The sequence below is a fragment of the Salvelinus fontinalis genome, chromosome 2 (genome assembly GCF_029448725.1).
Source record: "Salvelinus fontinalis isolate EN_2023a chromosome 2, ASM2944872v1, whole genome shotgun sequence".
Lineage (NCBI taxonomy): Eukaryota > Metazoa > Chordata > Actinopteri > Salmoniformes > Salmonidae > Salvelinus > Salvelinus fontinalis.
The window spans coordinates 69,555,854-69,577,180 of NC_074666.1; the positions used below are offsets into that span (position 1 = coordinate 69,555,854).

Below are 21,327 nucleotides of genomic sequence, written 5' to 3' on the forward strand. Positions count from 1 at the left end.
CTTGAGTGTATCATTTATTCTTTGTTTGCTCCACTTCACTGCACGGGGACTTCATATTGTCTGACTGCCTGCCTGCCTGCCTGCCTGTCTGCCTGCCTGCCTGCATGTCCGTCTGTCCCTCCTTGTGACAGCATCACAAAACAGCATAATCTCAAATGAACCTCAGAGACCTGTCCACCTGAAACGTTTAGCTTGAAGTATAGCCACCTTTGGAGATATGGGTAATTGGGTAGAGCCCTCTTAGCGATAGTTTTAAGCCTATTATGTCAATTGAGGTAAAGCTTCCAGTTAAATGAACTACACCCCCACGGCATTGTCGCACCTCTCCAGATTAGTCACGGGCCACGGTTAATGTTTTCTTGGGCCTCCGTAACGAAACGCCACAGATATAAATGCGCACCTGGTGACGTCTTGTTGCCAAAGGAGAACAGGCAAGGGGAACGATTTGGTCTACCTACAGAGCAAAGGGGAGAAGACGAACTACACATGAAAATGATTTCAAATATCACATTTGGCTGTTTATCCGCGCTTGTACTTCTGAACTTGATAGGAGCCAAACCCTTGTCCAACCTGCAGGTAAACTGGTACATCATGCGCAAAACTTTCGATCATTACATTTTTGCAGTTCTTATTCCACCAATTCCCATTGATATGTTTATTGTAGTTGATGGAAGACTGTTTAAAGTGGCTTTAAGTGACATTGCGACTAATGGTTCCATGTTTTCTCTCAATTAGAGCGTGATACGGCTTCTGGAGGAGGAAAGAAATGTACCATATTACGTGTCGGAAGAGAGGGAGGTGGATGGGAAAGAGTTGAATACAGAGAAGGCAGCCTTCACGTCGGGAGTGGTGCGTCCTTGGTACTCCGACGACGCAAGGAATTCCGCGCTGGCGGGAAAGGAGAATGCAATTGCGCGTCTTCTCAATGACATTCTGAAGACCTCCAAGCACCCTTGGAGCCGGTTCAAGAAGGGGGGACTGAGAAGCTGCTTCGGCGTCAGGCTAGAGAGAATTGGGTCATTCAGCGGGCTTGGATGCTAAAGGACAGGTACGGTTATCCACTACGTCAATCCAACCGGTCGATTCTCCATTTAAATTGTAGGCTATGTTGTTGTTGAATTGATATTGACATTTCACTTGTTTGAACCATCAAATTAATACATGCAATATTGGTTCTCAAGACCGGCTCCATGTTTTGTGTTGTTTCTACAGGTTTTACTGTCTGCTGATCAGAGCCCAAGAAACTACCCTTACTTGAACTATTCGACAACTCAGAAAGTATTGACAGAGTTTACAATGGCGTTTGTGATGAGATTTATTTAAATATGTGGTTTGCATTTGGCATATTAAATTGTTCTCATTTTAGAACTGTACAGGCAAATTTTAATTTTCAAATGAACATCAAACATTTGGCTCTTGATATAATATATTATTGTTGTAGGCTATGTATTTATCTGGGTCTATTTATTTTCTTGAGAAAAAAAGCATGCATACTAAGAGACAGTAGATTGCACGGTGAATTAAATATTTTGCAAAATAAGTTTCTTTCTTATTTTTTTACAATCTTTGTCTGGCATACCGAGACTTCGACACTTCATTTACTTCAGTGAGGAGAGTGTATGTTTCTGATAATAAATTCTCATAGGCTTATCTCTCGAATAACATCCCTAATGGTTGATTTTGATCATACTGAGTGAGTTACTAAACATTAGGCTATGCGAGGTAGAAAGCCACATAACACAGTGGGATATTGGGGGGGGGGGGGTATAGCCGAAAAAGCGGCCCTTGACCATCCACGTGCATACGTCTATCTTAATAGTCATATAGAACTAGTACAGAGTTTCCACCACACCAGAACACCTAATATGACCTTATTAGCAATAATAAATACATTTTATGGCCAACATCCTCATCATAACTCCCAACATATATAATTTTTATTTAAAGGTGTTACACAGGATTTTTGTGAAAATGTCCATTGTAATTTCAGAAAATGTCCATAATATATCTGGCGCTAATAGTGGAATGACAGCGTTTCACAGTATCACTTACCCGCCAGTGTTGCGATTGGATGTGATATTTGACCGTTGATTTCTCCCGCGAGAGCCACATCTGTTGTCAAACTGGGAAAGCGGTTCTGACTTTGTAGCTGTGTTATCTAGTGGAAATCGCTAATTTGCTGCTTGCAGAATTGTTCACTTAATTTCAGTTTATGTGAGAAAAGAAGCACAGAATCGTGTAGGGTTTCATTGTACCATTCAAATATTTTCAATAAAACAAAAATATAGTTTTTACAACTGTTTTAAGTTGTTTGAAGCTGGTGAATCAAAACCTGAAAGTAACTTTTGTTTTGGTCCATCAGCTTCAAACAACTATAAAAAATAAATTTTTGTTGGTGAAAATATATGAGTTTGATGGTACAATAATTCCCTACATCAGTGGTTCCCAAACTTTTTATAGTCCTGTACCCCTTCAAACATTCAACCTCCAGCTGTGTACCCCTTCTAGCACCAGGGTCAGCACACTCTCAAAAAAAAAATCCCATCATTGTTGGCCTGCCACACACACACACACACACACACACACACACACACACACACACACACACACACACACACACACACACACACACACACACACACACACACACACACACACACACACACACACACACACACACACACACACACACACACACACACACACTATATGCACAATTTACCAAGGCAGGATACTATGAGAATTCTGGCAGTGGCTTTTGATTAAATCCAATTTCCACAGAACTGCTTGTTGCAACTTTGATTAGAATCGCTTGTTCAGATATCGGTAAGTGGACTGGAGGCAGGGAATGAAAGGGATAACGAATCCAGTTTGTGTCATCTGTTTCGGGAAAGTACCTGCGTAATTGCGACACCGGGATGCTGGCATTCTAGGCAGAGTTCCTCTGTCCAATGTCTGTGTTCTTTTGCCAATCTTAATCTTTTCTTTTTATTGGCCAGTCTGAGATATGGCTTTTTCTTTGCAACTCTGCCTAGAAGGCCACCATCCCGGAGTCGCCTCTTCACTGTTGACATTGAGGCTGGTGTTTTGTGGGTACTATTTAATGAAGCTGCCAGTTGAGGACTTGTGAGGCATTTGTTTCTCCAACTAGACACTCTAATGTACTTGTCCTCTTGCTCAGTTGTGCACCGGGGCCTCCCACTCCTCTTTATATTCTGGCTAGAGCCAGTTTGCTCTGTTCTGTGAAGGGAGTAGTACACAGCGTTGTACGAGATCTTCAGTTTCTTGGCAATTTCTCTCGTGGAATAGCCTTCATTTCTCAGAACAAGAATGCTAAACTTGGATTAGCTAACACAATGTGCCATTGGAACGCAGGAGTGATGGTGGCTGATAATGGGCCTCTGTAGCCTTTTTAGATATTCCATAAAAAATCTGCCGTTTCCAGCTACAATAGTCATTTACAACATTAACAATGTCTACACTGTATTTCTGATCAATTTGATGTTATTTTAATGGACAAAAAATGTGCTTTTCTTTCAAAAACAAGGACATTTCTAAGTGACCCCAAACTTTTGAACAGTAGTGTAAGTGAACCCCAAATTAATGTAGTTCTCATCATATTTGCGCCTCTTTGGTCCAACGTCCCTGTCTGTCGTTCGGTGCTTTCCCGGGTAAGGGGGCAGTAGCTCTTCGGCTGCATCAGATTCACAACTGTCTGTGTCCATGCAAGTTGGGCTTACAACAAATGTAGAATTACTGATGCTAGCATTGGATGTGCTCGTAGAAGCAGAACAACTTGTGTCGTCAACAGGTGCAGGTGTGGTACTGCTGGTAGTAGCAGTACTACCAGTAGAGCTGGTATGTGTCTCTATGGACGCGGGCCTTACTTTTTTAACCATTTATCCATTCTCGAGCAAACGGAATGAGCAGCAACTACGTTTGGCAACATACGGACCGTTAGTGGAAATCCCATGAGAGAGTAATGTGATTGGATGTTAATTATTTGACTAGTGTTGATAAAACGTTTACTGGAGACAGGAGAACAAGTGGAGACATAGGACGAGGTGGATAATTGTTTAATAAGGCAGGTTTATTCAAGTGTAAAAATATTAGGCAAAGCGTGCAGCACGGCTCTTTCTGTCTGATTCGTATGGAATCGTCAGGAAAAGAGGCAGTCTAAACAGTTGTACAGCTTTTATATGCATTGAATGAAGTAGGTAGATCTAGTAGTCTGGCCTTCCGATTGGTCGATCTGGGTCTTGGGTAGTCCTGATCAGGCCTGGTGTCAACGTTCCATTGGTTCCTGAGATAGTTCTTTGTTTTGTGCTCCAACCTTGAGTTGTGTGTGTCTGTGGTTGTCATGGGGGAGGGGAGTTGTGTGTGTCTGTGGTTGGTGTCTTAATGAGTCCAGCATATGTCCAAGAGAAATGAGGAGTATGTGTATTTTGTATAAAAGATGGCTTATGTTGAAAAGTTGTTATTACTAGTTTCCAGTATCTATTACAATTTCTTACACTAGACTACCTGCATTTGACATTGTGTTGTTATTTCGCTGAACACTAGACGGTTTAATTTTATTTTTGGCAGTGAAACGAGGCTACTCGGGCGAGAAAAAAACCTCACCCAAATGTATGTGGAAAATATAAACGGACTGTATTTAAAAAAAAAAGTTTTTATTTTTATTTTCTATGTGAATCACATTTTTCTTTGGTGTACCCCCGACGGCATTGCGCGTACCCCTGGGGGTACGTGTACCCCAGTTTGGGAATACCTGCCCTAGATTATTCAGTGTTTGTAATCTCACATAAATGTAAATAGAACAGTGTAGAATTTTAGAAATCAGGAAATGACAGAACGATTTCCACTAGATTTCCACACAGCCACAAAGTCAGAACCGCTTTCCTAGTTTGACAACAGATGCCGCCAATCACAACACTGTCAGGTAAGTCATACTGTAAAACACTATCATTCCACTATTGGTGCCAGATATGCACACAGTGTACATTACAAAACATTAAGAATACCTTCCTAATATTGAGTTGCACCTGTCCTTTTGCCTTCAGAACAGCCTCAATTCGTAGAGGCATGGACTGTACAAGGTGTCGAAAGCGTTCCAGAGGGATGCTGGCCAATGTTGACTCCAATGCTTCCCACTGTTGTGTCAAGTTGGCTGGATGTCCTTTGGGTGGTGGACCATTCTTGATACACACAGAAAACTGCTGAGAATGAAAAGCCCAGTAGCGTTGCAGTTCTCAAAACAAACAAGTGCGCCTGGTACCTACTACCACATACCCCGTTCAAAGACACTTCAATCGTTTGTCTTGCCCATTCACCCTCTGAATGGCACACATACACAATCCATGTCTCAATTGTCTTAAGGCTTAAAAATCATTGTGTACATACAAAGAGCACAATGCATAGAAAACAATCCCAATGGTCAACAACATTTCCTCGATCAGAGCTTTAAACTCAACAAGCGATACCATATAGCGATGAGAAGCCTATTGCAACCTCCTTCTCACCATCCTCCACCTACTCTTCTTCATTGTCCCTCATCCTCTTCCTCCTCTCACCCCCAAAAACACAACACCGAATACTTAGGCTACGATTGATTCTAGAGCGCATAAGCATCTCCAGTCCAAATAATGGTCCAAACTAAATCTTATCTTAAAAGGAAGTCGGTCCGGGCACCGCACACACCCAGGCTCCCTTATCACTTACTGTCAAGGCAACGGAATGTCAAGCTGAATTCTGTCATAACATGCAGTCCTTCATAAGTAGGCCTACTGTCCAAAGCACGGTGCTCTATATAAAAAGGCGACCTGGTCATCCCGTCATTAAAACACTGAAGGGGACATCAGAGACACCTCAAAAAGACAGCGGGGGGATCGTTATTGGAATGGCGAAATTGCATATTTTCCTTGGATATATCGTATTAATAACGACACTCAGTGTAAGCTGTGGAACTCCATACGCCAGTCGGAATGTGCAAGAGTTGGAAAATCTGAAGGTAAGACACCCTACTACATACAGTAAGAACCAGCTCAGAAACATTAAATAGATTATCAAGTACATTTGAGTTCTTAGAATTGTTTAATTTCTGTAGACTTATAACAACTGTTAACTAGGTGACATAGCGCATATATTCTATAGCATCTATACATTCTATTAAAATCACCTTTCAAAGTAATGTTTTATGACCGTGTGACATTAATACATGCCATTTGTTCACTTATAGGACCTGATCCAGCGGCTCGAGGACAAGTTCACCGTTAACGAGGAAAATTACTCTTATCCATCTGAGTCTGAGGATGTGGACACAGCTGAGATGGAGGACATTGAGAACTCGCCCACGGCGATCCGGGGGCAGGAAGAGAGAATGATCATGAACGCACCCAACAGAATTGCCCCTGAAAGCCCTGTGGTGTCACGCCTGAAAGATCTCATCGGTTTGACAAAAACGGCCAAATCGTTCAACAGCTGTTTCGGTAATCGGATTGAGAGAATCGGCTCGTGGAGCGGACTGGGGTGCAATAACGTCAAGACTGGTACATCTTTTACAGCAATAACTTGAGTGGAATGCCTTAAAAAAAATACAAATCTGCTCAAGAATGTAGTAGGCTACAATTTAGACAGTCAGCCCTAATCTTGTTTCCAGTAATTGGTATTTTGACCAATAACATCAGACCTTTTCACATCAGATCTTTTTCAGCACAGATCTGATTCAACCCAAAAGGCCAATTATTTAAAAAAAGATCAGATTTGGGCTGCCTGTCTAAACACAGCCTTTGTGTGGAAAAAGTACATAGGGCCTAATTTGCTGCTAAAATGTATGCATAAAATGTATTGGTTTTACGCACGCAGAATAGATTTTACGCATAGCTCTGCCTATTGTAATATAGAATATAAAGGTTGTTACAAGATCACACATGCATCAATATTAAGTCCTTTATATTATTGTACTCAAGAAAGGTCTGTATTCATTATTGATTGATCCAATTTAAATGACTTGAACGTATGCTTGGTGATGTTTGGCTAATGATATAACCACTAAAAATGAATTAGGCAGTGATCATTATATTCTTTTCATTTGTATTTGCAGGTAACAAGAAGAGAATATTTGGGAACTGAAGAACAATGTAGGCTACCCATTCATGGACATCACAAAACTGCGTCATGTCTGACCTCTGTGGAAATCTCCTTTCCATTATGGAGAATTCATTTTTTTCCTGTCAAATAATATATTTCTTTGATAAACTAACATATATTAAATCATTTTGATATTAAAACATACAAAATGAAATCTCTTAATTTCAGTGTTGGCTTGTTTCTAGACTTGGTCAGTGAGAATTAGACATATGCATATTGGATTTCTACTACGAAAAAGGAATATATGATTGCTAATTGCACTCCAGAAATAGCCGATATAACGCATTTGTTATGTTGGATGCCTGTACAGTTTTGTTCACTTGTGTGTATAAAATCAATGTATATGTTTGATGATGTTGGGAGACGGTATTATTTATAATAAACTATAAGAACAGAACACTTTGTTTTCTTGTCATCAACATATATTTATTATGAATTCAAGACATTATAGCCTACCAGTTGTCACATTAGGCTAGTCGTTGCACAGAGAGAAAGACAATGAGAGAAATTCAAGTCATAGTGACAATGAACTACTGCAATTCAAATAGTTTATGGACTAAACCAGCTCTGCAATGCCAGCACATTAGGTCCAAATAATCTGAGGATTATTATAAGAAGATATTTAGCATTCTTGTAGACAAGTAATATGACACAGTTAACGAATTTGTTCCCATCATAAACTCAACTATTGTCATTGGACCAGAACATTGGAAAGACTCCCATTGTTTATTGTAAAAAAGAAAGTTATTGACACTCTACAAAAGTCAATGTAAGTTCAGGAACAACAATGTGGCAGATGCAGTAGCCTATATTCCACATCGATACAGCACAATTAAAAAATGTTTTAACTGGCAACATTAAAATCTATATGGCAGGTCTGTAGAGAGAGCATTACCCCAGGGCCCAGCACACACCCCACCTTAGACACACACACACACACACACACACACAGAGAGAGACGGACGGACGGACGGACGGACGGACGGACGGACGGACGGACAGACAGACAGACACACAGGTTGAGATGGTGATGTGAATCCATCATATGATTTATTAATTTGTAGTCTAACTGGAATTAAACCAGACTAAGTCCGTGGCACAGATTGAACTTACCAAACAGAAGATACTTCTCCTTCAAATGGTGATATGTGGTTGCATCGACAACCAAACACAATTCAATATCACTAAACATCATTACATTTTAAATCAACCAGAGCTTGAAATCCTATGCCTATTGTACTGTCTATTATAGTTCAATTCTGTCTTGAATTCAAACAACTGATGTTGATGACTTTGCAAATGCTATATTAGGCCTAAATAGTATCAGTGATGATTGATACATTTTGGTCACGTTTCATTTGCTCTGTTAATAAGCCTACCCTTTGGAATGACTTTGAAAGCAACAGTGACTCCATTTCATTTTTAAGAGGATGTCTCTCAACAATCATTCTCAAGATAGCACATTGGTAGTAGTCAGTGATAAATGTCCTAGCTAAGCGGGCTGGGCTTGGTTAAAACCGTAGATGGGAGACCAAAGAGTAGGTGAAGATAGATCAATTCTCCAGTAGGTGTTGCCCAGCCAATTGTTTTTGTTTCTAATAGTGGATTACGTTTCAAATCTGACATTGTCACGATACATTGACAAATTAAATTGACTCAACCAGTTTGTGCCCAGTGGGACGTGGTTTAGTGAGAACTTGATAATTACTTCATAATTAATATATCGTCCCGTTTAGAAGCCTAACATTAAACAAGGCGCGAGGTCTGTCCTCAATGCTAGACAGCGGCCCACTGTTGGCAAGGCTTAGCCTGTGACTTTCAGTAGGCTACCCAATGTGAAAAATCTCTTACAATATGCAAGCCAATTTAGGAACGTATGTTTCCAAACAAAGGATTGAACTGACTAGGTCATGGGTATGCCCCATTATCTAGAAAGACAATGCTTTAAAAGGAGTCATTTCCGACAGCTAGTGTTATCACAATCGGGTGTCGGCATGCAACACCAATTCTTTGCATAACTGTGCGTGTCAGACTAGATATAAAATACCCTGGCGTAGGTGTGTAGAAACAACGACAATTGAATTGCTTCACACACCACTTCACCTTCGCTGAAGAAGAAAGAGAATAATGCTGCTCTCCAACAGTCCTCTTTTTGGCCTTGTTCTCCTGTTCTTAAATCTGCCGCTGAGCAGCACGTATCCTGTCTACAACGGGTTACTGACCAATGATGACATGGAGGTCTTAAACGTGAGTCCCTTTTAGGCTATACAGCCTCATATTTGCCTTTGAGGGAGGTCTTGTTCCAGACATATGAAGTAGTTTACAATCTCTAGACGTTGAATCCCAAGGATATCGTTAAAACTGTTTGTTCAAACTTGTTTTTGACATTGCAGGTACTTCTCCATCGACTTCAAAAGTCCTTTCCTGAGCGGAGTGAGGTGGAGCGAGTCTCCACAGAAAAGTTGGACGATGTCACTCCTGAAGACATGGCAATGGTTGCAGAGGATGAGAGAGAGCAACCACAAACAAGACTGGACAAAGCCGCCATAAGAGAGTTCCTGTCAGCTCGGGACCTGAAAACTGTCCGAAACGACTCTAGATCAAAGAGATACTCGGGCTGCTTCGGGCAAAGGATGGACCGAATCGGCTCAATGAGCTCTCTTGGATGCACCACGGTTGGCAAATACAGTGAGTTTAGTTCAGGTTGAGATGGTATAGGCTACTGTTCATCAGATACATTCTCTTAACCAAATAGTGTCCAAGTAGTTCACTCTAAAACAGTGTGTATAAGTTGTCTGATATCCATTGTGAGAGTTCTAATGTTGAGAAACAAACGTATGTTTGTAAATATCTTGTTTTCTCTATTTTCAGATGCAAAGACAAGATGAAGTCTTACACATAACCTGGAACAGCAACGTCATTACTTACCAAATGGTATTCTTATTTATAGGCTACCTATTTATATTATTATATTTATTGAACTTTGTTTATTGCCAATATATTTATTTGAACTTATGTAAGATGGTGTCATGGTGTACAATAAATGTTTACAACTGCGCATAAAACACTGCTTTGACTGGTTACTTTCATACTATCCATTAAGAAAAAGAAATTATTGCAAATTACAGAATGCCTTAGTCTTTATAAGCTCAGGCTGAATATTCAATGAGGAAAATAATGAGATGTGAAGTTTGCCTAAACCTTGGGGTCGCGTTCATAGATCTATCATACGCCAAATTGAGTCAGGTGCATGTATCAATTGGGATGACATAACCATAGCATACTAACTCACAACAGACCCTTAGTCTACAGAGTGACCCTCACAAAACAATAAACCCTCACAGAACAATTAATTACAAGAGAAGCAAAGAAAAACTACTTGGCGCAAAGTAAAATCACAAGGAATAAACCTCAAAGCTAAAGGTTTGCTTCAAGGCCGTCTTCGGCACAGAGCAGACTACTGTTATTTCAGCACTACGGAGAGAGAATGTTCAGAATAGGCTACCATTCTGCGAAACAGTCCAGACGTACACTACATGACTAAAAGTTTGTGGACACCTGCTCATTGAACATCTTATTCCAAAATCATGTGCTGACGTTGCTTCCAGAGGCAGTTTGCAACTCGGTATTGAGTGATGCTAATGAGGACAGACCATTTTTAAACGATACGTGCTTCAGCACTCAGCAGTCCCATTCTGTAAGCTTATGGAGCCTATCACTTCGTGGCTGAGCCGTTGTTTCTCCTAGACGTTTCCACTTCACAATAACAGCACTTACAGTTGACCAGGGCAGCTCTGGTAGGGCAGAAATGTTACGAACTGACTTGTTGGAAAGGTTAAATCCTATGACAGTGCCACGTTGAAAGTCACTGAGCTCTTCAGTAATGCCATTCTGCTGCTAATGTTTGTCTATGGAGATTGCATGGCTGTGTGCTCAATTTTATACACCTGTCAGCAACGGGTGTGGCTGAAATAGCCAAATCCACTAATTTGAAGGGGTGTCCACATACAGTACCAGTCAAAAGATTGGACACCTACTCATTCAAAGGTTTCTTTATTTTTACTATTTTCTACATTGTAGAATAATAGTGAAGACATCAAAACTTTGAAATAACACATATAGAATCACCTAGTAACCAAAAAAAAGTGTTAAATCAAAATAGTAGCCACCCTTTGCCTTGATGACAACTTTGCACATTCTTGGCATACTCTCAACCAGCTTCATGAGGTAGTCACCTGGAATACATTTCAATTAACAGGTGTGCCTTGCTAAAAGTTAATTTGTGGAATTCCTTCTTTCCTTCTTAATGCATTTAAGCCAATCAGTTGAGTTGTGGACAAGGTAGGGGTGGTATACAGAAGATAGCCCTATTTGGTAAAAGACCAAGTCCGTATTATGGCAAGAACAGCTCGAATAAGCAAAGAGAAACGACAGTCCATCATTACTTTAAGACTTGAAGGTCAGTCAATGCAGAACATTTCATCCCCCCTCCTCTCCCCAGTAACTATTCCCCAGGTTGTTGCTGTAAATGAGAATGTGTTCTCAGTCAACTTACCTGGTAAAATAAAACATTTAAAATTGCAGTCGCAAAAACCATCAAGCTCTATGATGGAATTGGCTCTCATGAGGGCCGCCACAGGAAAGGAAGACCCAGAGTTAGTTTTGATGTCCAATCCACCTCAAAGGTGTTCAATGGGGTATTTTAGAAAAATAAAATAAAAACCTTGAATGAGTAGGTGTCCAAACATTTGACTGGTACTGTACTTTTGTATATATAGTGGATTTTAGACATATAGTTTTATATGGTTCAATTATTATATGATTCACACTGTCGACCATCCCTGGACTCTGCCCAGTTCAGACCTTCCGGAAATGCACACTTCATCTCAACATTGTACCGAGTGGTGTGGGTCATCATTACTGATAACCTGACCCGTGCTTAGTTACTGTATGCTGCCCAGTGATGAGGCAGCGTTCCGTTTTAGGAACGAATGACGTATTTTCACAGTAATGCCAAAAATTCAAATCCCTTTATGAGTCATGAGGGTTATCGATTTGGATAGGACATGAGATAAGGTCTTGCCTTCTTATATGGAGTCTTATATGGGGCGGCAGGCAGCCTAGTGGTTAGATTGTTTGGCCAGTAACCGAAAGGATGCTAGATCGAAACCCTGAGCTGACAAGATAAAAATCTGTCGTTCTGCCCCTGAACAAGGCAGTTAACCCACTGTTCCTAGGCCGTCATTGTAAATAAGAATTTGTTCTTGACTGACTTGCCTAAAGGTTAATAAATACATTTTAAAAACGGAGCACCCAAAATTGTCATCCATATATCAGCCAATGTCCAACAACAGCCACCTTAACAGATAATTTGCATGCTTTACGTTAATACTGATAGGAGGGAATGGAAACCGTTGTCATAACATGACTTATTCACAAGTAGCGTATTGATGAGTGACTCAAATGCCACCACTCAAGGTGAATCAAGTCATTATGGCCTCTCTCTTTTGGACCATGCAAGATGATTGGAAAACTCCATGAAGGGGGTCCACACACTCAAATGAAGAGATGTAACTTTTTTTAAGGATGCTTGAACCATTCTAAACTAAGCCATCGTCAGTGTTTCCGCAGTTTAATTTGAAGTTGTGGATTGTACACCATATAGCTAAAGGTTATTGAACGCTCAATGAGATGGTACTTACAGGATTTCTAAGACTATACCTAACATGTACCTATTTATAGTGCATGTTCGCATTGTCATTATGTCTTATGTGTCTATGTACATTATTTTTGACAAGTCGGCCAGTATGATGCAATACAAATGTACTAAAGCCTAAAACAGTATACTATTCTAACCTGGAAAGAGGTTCCATTCATAAACCGTTTTTTGCCTACTATATATAGAGCAGCAGAAAATGCTTTTAACCCACTGTGGTATAGTCAGAGTTTGGAGAGAGAGCAACTCCAAGTATTTGTGTAGCGGATGCATTCCCGGCAAAGCACGCCATGTCTGAGATCAGGCCCCAAAGAACTACCATGAGTATCCACACACACACACATATCAGCCATCACCCAGTCGCCACTTAAAATTACATTTTACTAGCAGCCTTATCAGACAGAGGTGTCGGAATGCACTTCAGACAATCCACAAAATGATGAGCCACTGACACCAGACCGTCTCCTCTGTATGTGTGTGTGTGTGCGTGTGTGTTGTGTCTATTTAAGAGAATGCCTGGCTAACAACTTGCCTTAGCGCTAACAAACCACAGCCTAAATGGAATCAAGCATGGTGAGGACTGCCGTCTCATGGGGACTTCTGCTCCTGCTTTGTCAACAGACGCTGGTGGCGGCCCATGTGTTGGGCAGACCATACCCTGATAGCGACTTGGCCCAATTGAAGGTAGGTAGTTACTAGTCCTCTCAGTTGATGTAGGTAGGGTACACTGATTTATTGTCCCTGGGAGAATTTATAATAAAGTTGTGTTGGATTCAGTTGTTGGATGGTGGCCCCCGAGGTGTTTGGCAACTTTTGTGATATAATAACAGCTAGTCAGAAAGAAAATGTCTGACCTAATATGCGCTTTTCAAAACTGTCTTTTGTGTACAATATCTAGAGTTATATTGGAATGTTTTTTTGTATTTGAAGTTAATAATATAGATTTATTTTTACAGGCTGTATGTCAATGGATTAAGGAACTTGTTTGACTGTGATAGATGGCTCTAACAGTGCCCAGGATACTGTAACTAAATCAAGTAATGAAACATCATGACATGTCCACATAAATTCCCTGTTCAACAGAATCTACTGGAGCGATTCGAGGAGACCTTGGCTGCAGTGGCCACAGCAGATGACCCTGCAGTGGACTACGAGGGCCCCAACCCAGAGCTTGAACACAGTAAGGCTAGCCCAGAGTGGGACAGGGCCCCAGAGGCCCCACAGAGGCTCTCAGACGTCCGGGAGCTAGCTGCAGACGAGAGCTACAGCAGAGCCCAGAGTCAAAGGAGCCGGCTGCAGGACCTGCTCATGGCCACCAGGAGTAAAGCTGTGTCCGGGTGCTTCGGAGCCAGGATGGACCGCATCGGGACCTCGAGCGGTTTAGGCTGCAGTCCTAAAAGACGTAGCTAGTCAGTTGATGTATATACAGTACACAGAAAAACACATGTAGGTGTTTTAACTTGAAAAGATGAGATCCCCCTTAAGTTGTCAACTTATAATCAACTAAAACAACTTACAGACCCAGTGCAGTCAAACATTTTATTTTCCAGGGCTTTATATATATATTTTCACACTGAGGTTGGAATAATACTCTGAAATTTTGAAAATGATGATAATGCCCCTTTAGTGTAAGAGCTGTTTGAAAAGACTGCCTGAAATTCCAGCCTGTTTTGGTGGGATGGAGTTTTAGCCTTCCATGGTAACACCACATGCGGTAAATTGGATAATATACCAATGAGAGCGTTCCGAACCTCTCTGCCAATAACATTTTCAGATTTCCCCTCCTCACTCAGACCACTCCCAGACAGTCCCAACAAAATTCTTGCTTGAGAAATGTATCTTTGCTAAGAACCTATTTTTGTTTCTTTTCTACCATTTTAATTTAAAAACAATTACTGTAAGGTACTTAATTGGTACCCAGAAATGATTTGACCTTTAACAATTGAAATCATAGAGGCACATTGACTGGACCAGGCAAAGAGTACTCACCCCTTTAATGCATGCACAGTATTGTCAGTGGAGGAGAGTATGTGTAGTGACACACAGCGTTGGTGATGTGCAAGACTAGCCGGAGGTATGTTTTGTAAATTAATTTGATCAAGCTATGTATGTAGCCAATTGATTCTTTCTTGACGAATAAAAACATAATAATATGTGTTGTTGTTTCTCTATAATACTAGCTACCTGTCAATGTTATGAAGTTGGCTTTAGCTTGCCAGCTAGATACGTTCCCATTCTCATAACTAGCTACCAAGCCATTTCAGGCTATCAATCAAGTTAGTGTAGCTTGTCTAACTATCTTAGCTGGCATGCCTGCTAAAGTTCCTAGACTTTAGAAAATACAAAAGTTGCTTTAATTATTAGGATATGATACTATATACCAGTGTGGATGTTGTACTAAACTCCTACGGCATAAAAGTGCTAAAGAATGCCCATCATTATTAATTAAAATAAATTGAACAGGTAATGAGAAATGCTTAATAGATAACCTTATGCAGATATATATATTTTTTTTACATAGAATTAGGCATAATGATTATAGCTCTAGCTTGCAGGAAAAATGCCATTTCAGGTGTTTCAAACATGCTACATTCTCCGATTTAAGGAGGGCCCCCTCCTCCGGAACAACTCCCTAAATTATGGCTAGCCGATATATCGAATTCATTTGAAGTTATGGTTTTGCGAGATATTCCAATTGTCTGTACGCAAAAAAACTGAATAATAATAGAGGGTAAGTTAACCTTTCTCACAATACCCTTTTTATGTATCAACTACTCAAATTGTGCGCAGTGCAGACGCTACTAAAACAAGAGTATCAATGAACATTGATTCTGGAAAATTAATGCTCAGTTTGTCGCGAGCAGCATTGTGGTACGAAGTAACATTAGCAGAATTTCTGCCCAAGACAAGACGCCAGCCCCCTCATTGGGCAGCATTTTCTGAGCTGAATTGTCCAAGACGCACCTCCAACAACCTCATAATTATGACAATTTTTCTCAACCAGTGGCACATGGGTTTTTTAGGTGCGGTGCAGTAGCGGTGCTTGAGTAAAATCACTGGAAGAAATGATCTGTGTGTGTGTGTACGTTCGTGTAAGTAGAAACATGTTGACTCACCTTACTTGTAGAGAAACGCAAATGCCATCCTCCTCTCTTTCATGTTGACGAAACGGTCTATCACTCTGTCATACAGTACACGCTTTAATTGTTTGTTGTACTAGGCTACCTGGCTAAAATGCTTGCTCGCTAGCCTAACTTCCCTTCACGTTAACTATTGAACTTCCATCCTCTCAGGCCAGGGGCACAACAATGTATGAATTATTATTTTAGGGGGTGGATCAGCTTTAATATTGCGGATAGATTGTTGCTTCCATCAATGTAATTGTCTGCATCATTTCCAATCCCCCATATGTTTTGGGTAAATATATATATCGACTAGATGTCGACGATTATGATTATTTCAACTCCGATACAGATTATTGGAGGACCAAAAAAAGCTGATACCGATTAATCGGCCAATTTAAATATATATATATATATATATATATGTAATAATGACAATTACAACATAATTGAATGAACAATGAACACTTTTATTTTAACTTAATATAAAACTGTAACGACCCTGGGTTTATAAGCGCTGGACTTCGGGCTAGAAGGTCGAGGGTTCGAGACCTGCTCCCTGCCTGTTTCATTATAATACATAAATAAAATCTATTTAGTCTCAAATATATAACGAAACATGTTCAATTTGGTTTAAATAATGCAAACACAATGTTGGAGAAGTAAAAGAGCAATATGTGCCATGTAAAAAAAGCTAACGTTTAAGTTCCTTGCTCCGAACATGAGAACATATGAACGCAGGTGGTTCCTTTTAACATGAGTCTTCAATATTCCCAGTTAAGAAGTTTTAGGTTGTAGTTATTATGACGTGTTGACTATTTCTCTATACCATTTGTATTTCGTATACCTTTGATTATTGGATGTTCTTATGGGCACTTTAGTAGTGCCAGCCTAATCTCGGGAGTTCATAGGCTTGAAGTCATAAACAGCGCTGTAATTCAAGCATTGCTAAGAGATGGTGGCAAACGCAGTAAAGTGCTGTTTGAATGAATGCTTACAAGCCTGCTGCTGCTTACCGCCGCTCAGTCAGACTGCTCTATCAAATATCAAATCATAGACTTAATTATAATATACACACAGAAATACGAGCCTTTGGTCATTAATGTGGTTAATTCTGAAATTCTGGTATTTTATTGAACGGGTGGCAACCCTAAGTCTAAATATTGCTGTTACATTGCACAACCTTCAATGTTATGTCATAATTATGTAAAATTCTGGCAAATTAATTACGGTCTTTGTTAAGAAGAAATGGTCTTCACACAATTCGCAACGAGCCAGGCGGCCCAAACTGCTGCATATACCCTGACTCTGCTTGCACTGAATGCAAGAGAAGTGACACCATTTCCCTAGTTAATATTGCCTGCTAACATGCATTTCTTTAACTAAATATGCAGGTTTAAAAAAATATATACTTCTGTGTATTGATTTTAAAGAAGGCATTGATGTTTATGGTTAGGTACATTTGTGCTTTTTTCGCGAATGTGCTTTTGTCAAATCATCACCCGTTTGACGAAGTAGGCTGTGATTCAATGATAAATTAACAGGCACCGCTTTGATTATATGAAACGCAGGACAAGCTAGTTAACCTAGTAATATCATAAACCATGTGTAGTTAATTAGTGATTATTTGTAGATTGATTGTTTTATATAAGATAAGTTTAATGCTAGCAAGCAACTTACCTTGGCTCCTTGCAGCCACAAGGTCCTTTTGATGCCGCACTCTCCTCGTGGATTGCAATGTAATCGGCCATAATCGGCGTCCAAAAAGGCCAATTACCGATTGTTATGGAAACTTGAAAATCGGCCCTAATTAAATCGGTCGACCTCTAATATCTACATACATATATACCTACACATGCCCATAAACATACATACATACATACATACAGCAAAAAAAGAAACATCCCTTTTTCAGGACCCTGTCTTTCAAAGATCATTCATAAAAATCCAAATAACTTCACAGATCTTCATTGTAAAGGGTTTAAACACTGTTTCCCATGCTTGTTAAATGAACCATAAAAAAATTAATGAACACGCACCTGTGGAACGGTCGTTAAGACACTTAATTGCCTACCGTCTGTAAGCTGTTAAGGTCACAGTTATGAAAACTTAGGACACTAAAGAGGCCTTTCTACTGACTCTGAAAAACACCAAAAGAAAGATGCCCAGGGTCCCTGCTCATCTGTGTGAACGTGCCTTAGGCATGCTGCAAGGAGGCATGGGTACTGCAGATGTGGCCAGGGCAATAAATTGCAATGTCCGTACTGTGAGACGCCTAAGACAGCGCTACAGGGAGACAGGACGGACAGCTGTACATCCTCGCAGTGGCAGACCACGTGTAACAACAACTGCACAGGGTTGGTACATCCGAACATCACACCTGCGGGACAGGTACAGGATGGCAACAACTGCCCGAGTTACACCAGGAATGCACAATCCCTCCATCAGTGCTCAGACTGTCTGCAATAGGCTGAGAGGCTGGACTGAGGGTTTGTAGGCCTGTTGTAAGGCAAGTCCTAACCAGACATCACCGGCAACAACGTTGCAATGGGCACAAACCCACCGTCGCTGGACCAGACAGGACTGGCAAAAAGTGCTCTTCACTGACGAGTCGCAGTTTTGTCTCACCAGGGGTGATGGTCGGATTCACGTTTATCGTCGAAGGAATGAGCGTTCCACCGAAGCCTGTACTCTGGAGCGGGAACGATTTGGAGGTGGAGGGTCCTTCATGGTTTGGGGTGGTGTGTCACATCATCATCGGACTCTGCTTGTCAACACTGCGTTACAGGGAAGACATCCTCCTCCCTCGTGTTACCCTTCCTGCAGGCTCATCCTGACATGACCCTCCAGCATGACAATGCCCCCAGCCATACTGCTCTTTCTGTGCGTAATTGAATACAAGACATGAATGTCAGTGTTCTGCCATGGCGAGCGAAGAGCCCGGATCTCAATCCCATTGAACACATCTGGGACCTGTTGGATCGTAGGGTGAGGGCTAGGGCCATTCCCCCCAGAAATGTCCGGGAACTTGCAGGTACCTTGGTGGAAGAGTGGGGTAACATCTCACAGCAAGAACCGGCAAATCTGGTGCAGTCCATGAGGAGGAGATGCACTGCAGTATTTAATGCAGCTGCTGGCCACACCAGATACTGACTGTTACTTTTGATTTTGATCCCCCCCCCCCCCCCCTTTGTTCAGGGACACATTAATCCAGTTCTGTTCATCACATGTCTGTGGAACTTGTTCAGTTTATGTCTCAGTTGTTGAATCTTATGTTCATGCAAATATTTACACATGTTAAGTTTGCTGAAAATAAACGCAGTTGACAGTGAGAGGACATTTCTTTTTTTGCTGAGTTTTCATACATCCACTTTTTTTATTTTTTTATTATTGTTTTTTTTTTTAAATACCTTTATTATTCCCTGCAAACCCCCTTCCACTTGCCTCTTGCAGTTTTGTGGTAATGCTGCAATTACTTGGTTGTAATTTTGGGTAGCGCATACATTTCCATATGTCTGTGTTAGCTGCATGTGTGACATAACTCCTCCAGTCCTATTTATGATATCATTTACAACATTTATTTATTTAATAAAATGTTATCGAAACATACATAAAAAAAAAAGAAATCAATTAGTATATTTGAGTTTAACCACAATATTTGTTGTATTATTTGTTCTGTCTTTTCAGGTGATTCAACTGAAATTGCAACCAACTTTCTAAGGCTTGTTTAAAAAATAAAGATATTTTGGAAATTATTTCATTTTCAAATAACCAAAAGTGAGCAGTTGTAATCTGAATAAAGGGAAAAAGGCAATTCTTGAACATAGGATGAGACATTCTTACTAATTTACTAGAGAACCATTTTGGATTTAAGTATAACTTTTGTATGACTGATGCCTTTAGTGAGAGGTCTAATGCTTTAATATTTAATCATTTCTGCCCTCCGAATTCATATTCGGTATATACATAGGCCCTTTTAATTTTGTCTGGCTTGCCATTCCAAATAAAATGTAATATTTTTTGTTCATATAATTTAAAAAGCAGGTCACTAGGTGTAGGTAAAACCATAAGCAAATAGTTAATCAGGGTGTTTTTCCACAAATAGGTATTTTCCTTTCCATGGTAGCAAGATCTTATCTATTTTTGCTAACTTTCCATTATTTACTATTTTACACCTATGGGAAATATATATATATATATATATATATATATATATATATAAATAAAACTTTAACCCATTTTATAAGAGATTCTCCAAAATTGAAATATTCTAAGCATTTATATATAAACTCCAGTCGTACTTGATCATAAGCCTTTTCAAAATCTGCTATGAAAACCAGGCCTGGTTTCCCCGATATTTCATAGTATTCAATTGTTTCCAGTACTTGTCTTATATTATCCAATGTATCGTCCATGTAAAAAAAAAAGTCTGATTAGGATGGATAATATCTGACAATACCTTTTTTAATTCTATGCGCCAAGCATTTAGCTAGAATTTTTGCATCACAACAATGTTTGGGTCAGAATCGCTGTTATAATCATTGGCCAGTATGGAGAATTAAGTAAAACCCCTATCTCCATTCATGGCTAATTTATGAAAGGGACAATTTTTGCTAGCTAGCTAGCCACTGGAGGACAAGATGCAACAATTCAAGTTTTTCTGTCAATGACGTATGCTCTCATTGGGATTTGATAGGAGTGACGCCAAAATCCAAGCTGGCTTCCCTTGACACTTTTTTGGTGCGCCAGGACCATACACAGTTGAGCTCAACACTGAATGGCAAATGTTTTATACTTTTTTTTTCAAGGGAGGCCAGATGCTCGCATTATGTTGACCATCTTCTCAAGACAAAAAGGTCTCGCGGCTGAATCTAGTTGAGTATCCCTGCCCTATAGCCTACAATGATCGTTCGAGAAAGCACTGAGGTGGCTACAATATGAGACAACACCAGGAAATAGTAAAAATCTGTATAACAGCCACTTCGGTACAGGAAGACAAAAATAACCTCTCACCCTGACAAAGAATGTGATTAATTCATAAATATATATTTTTAAATGCTGCACACAATGTATTACCAAAGATGGCAGCGACCATTGAGAGAAGATGCTACATACAGGAGCAGCTGAGCTGTGCAGGAACTAATTAAACACAAATGATGCGCCTAGCGACTCTCTTAACAGTGTGTCACCATCGCTTGAAAACTTTTAGTGGCGCCGCAACTGACCCTTATGGAACTCCAGATGGATTCCAGGGCTTGTCAGTGACTGTGATCCTAGTGATAAGCACAGGTCTGATGGCCAATGGATTTTTCCACTGTGGGGGAAGATTGGCCAGATTGG

The 21,327-nt window shown here is 40.3% G+C and overlaps 3 protein-coding genes across 3 annotated transcripts; all 3 read left to right on the top strand.

The window, feature by feature from the left end:
* The first annotated feature begins 5,813 nt into the window (after positions 1 to 5,813).
* Positions 5,814 to 7,546, top strand: LOC129824312 (ventricular natriuretic peptide-like). The gene is made up of 3 exons (XM_055883865.1): positions 5,814 to 6,010; positions 6,239 to 6,548; positions 7,103 to 7,546. Exons 1-3 carry the CDS (start codon positions 5,900 to 5,902, stop codon positions 7,129 to 7,131), a joined length of 450 nt encoding a protein of 149 aa, XP_055739840.1. The 5' UTR covers positions 5,814 to 5,899; the 3' UTR covers positions 7,132 to 7,546.
* Positions 7,547 to 9,197: 1,651 nt separating this feature from the next.
* Positions 9,198 to 10,168, top strand: LOC129824318 (brain natriuretic peptide-like). Its single transcript, XM_055883878.1, has 3 exons — positions 9,198 to 9,396; positions 9,543 to 9,837; positions 10,021 to 10,168. Exons 1-3 carry the CDS (start codon positions 9,277 to 9,279, stop codon positions 10,035 to 10,037), a joined length of 432 nt encoding a protein of 143 aa, XP_055739853.1. The 5' UTR covers positions 9,198 to 9,276; the 3' UTR covers positions 10,038 to 10,168.
* Positions 10,169 to 13,382: 3,214 nt separating this feature from the next.
* On the top strand, positions 13,383 to 15,018 carry LOC129869086 (natriuretic peptides A-like). The gene is made up of 2 exons (XM_055943586.1): positions 13,383 to 13,549; positions 13,949 to 15,018. Exons 1-2 carry the CDS (start codon positions 13,424 to 13,426, stop codon positions 14,273 to 14,275), a joined length of 453 nt encoding a protein of 150 aa, XP_055799561.1. The 5' UTR covers positions 13,383 to 13,423; the 3' UTR covers positions 14,276 to 15,018.
* Positions 15,019 to 21,327: the final 6,309 nt, after the last annotated feature.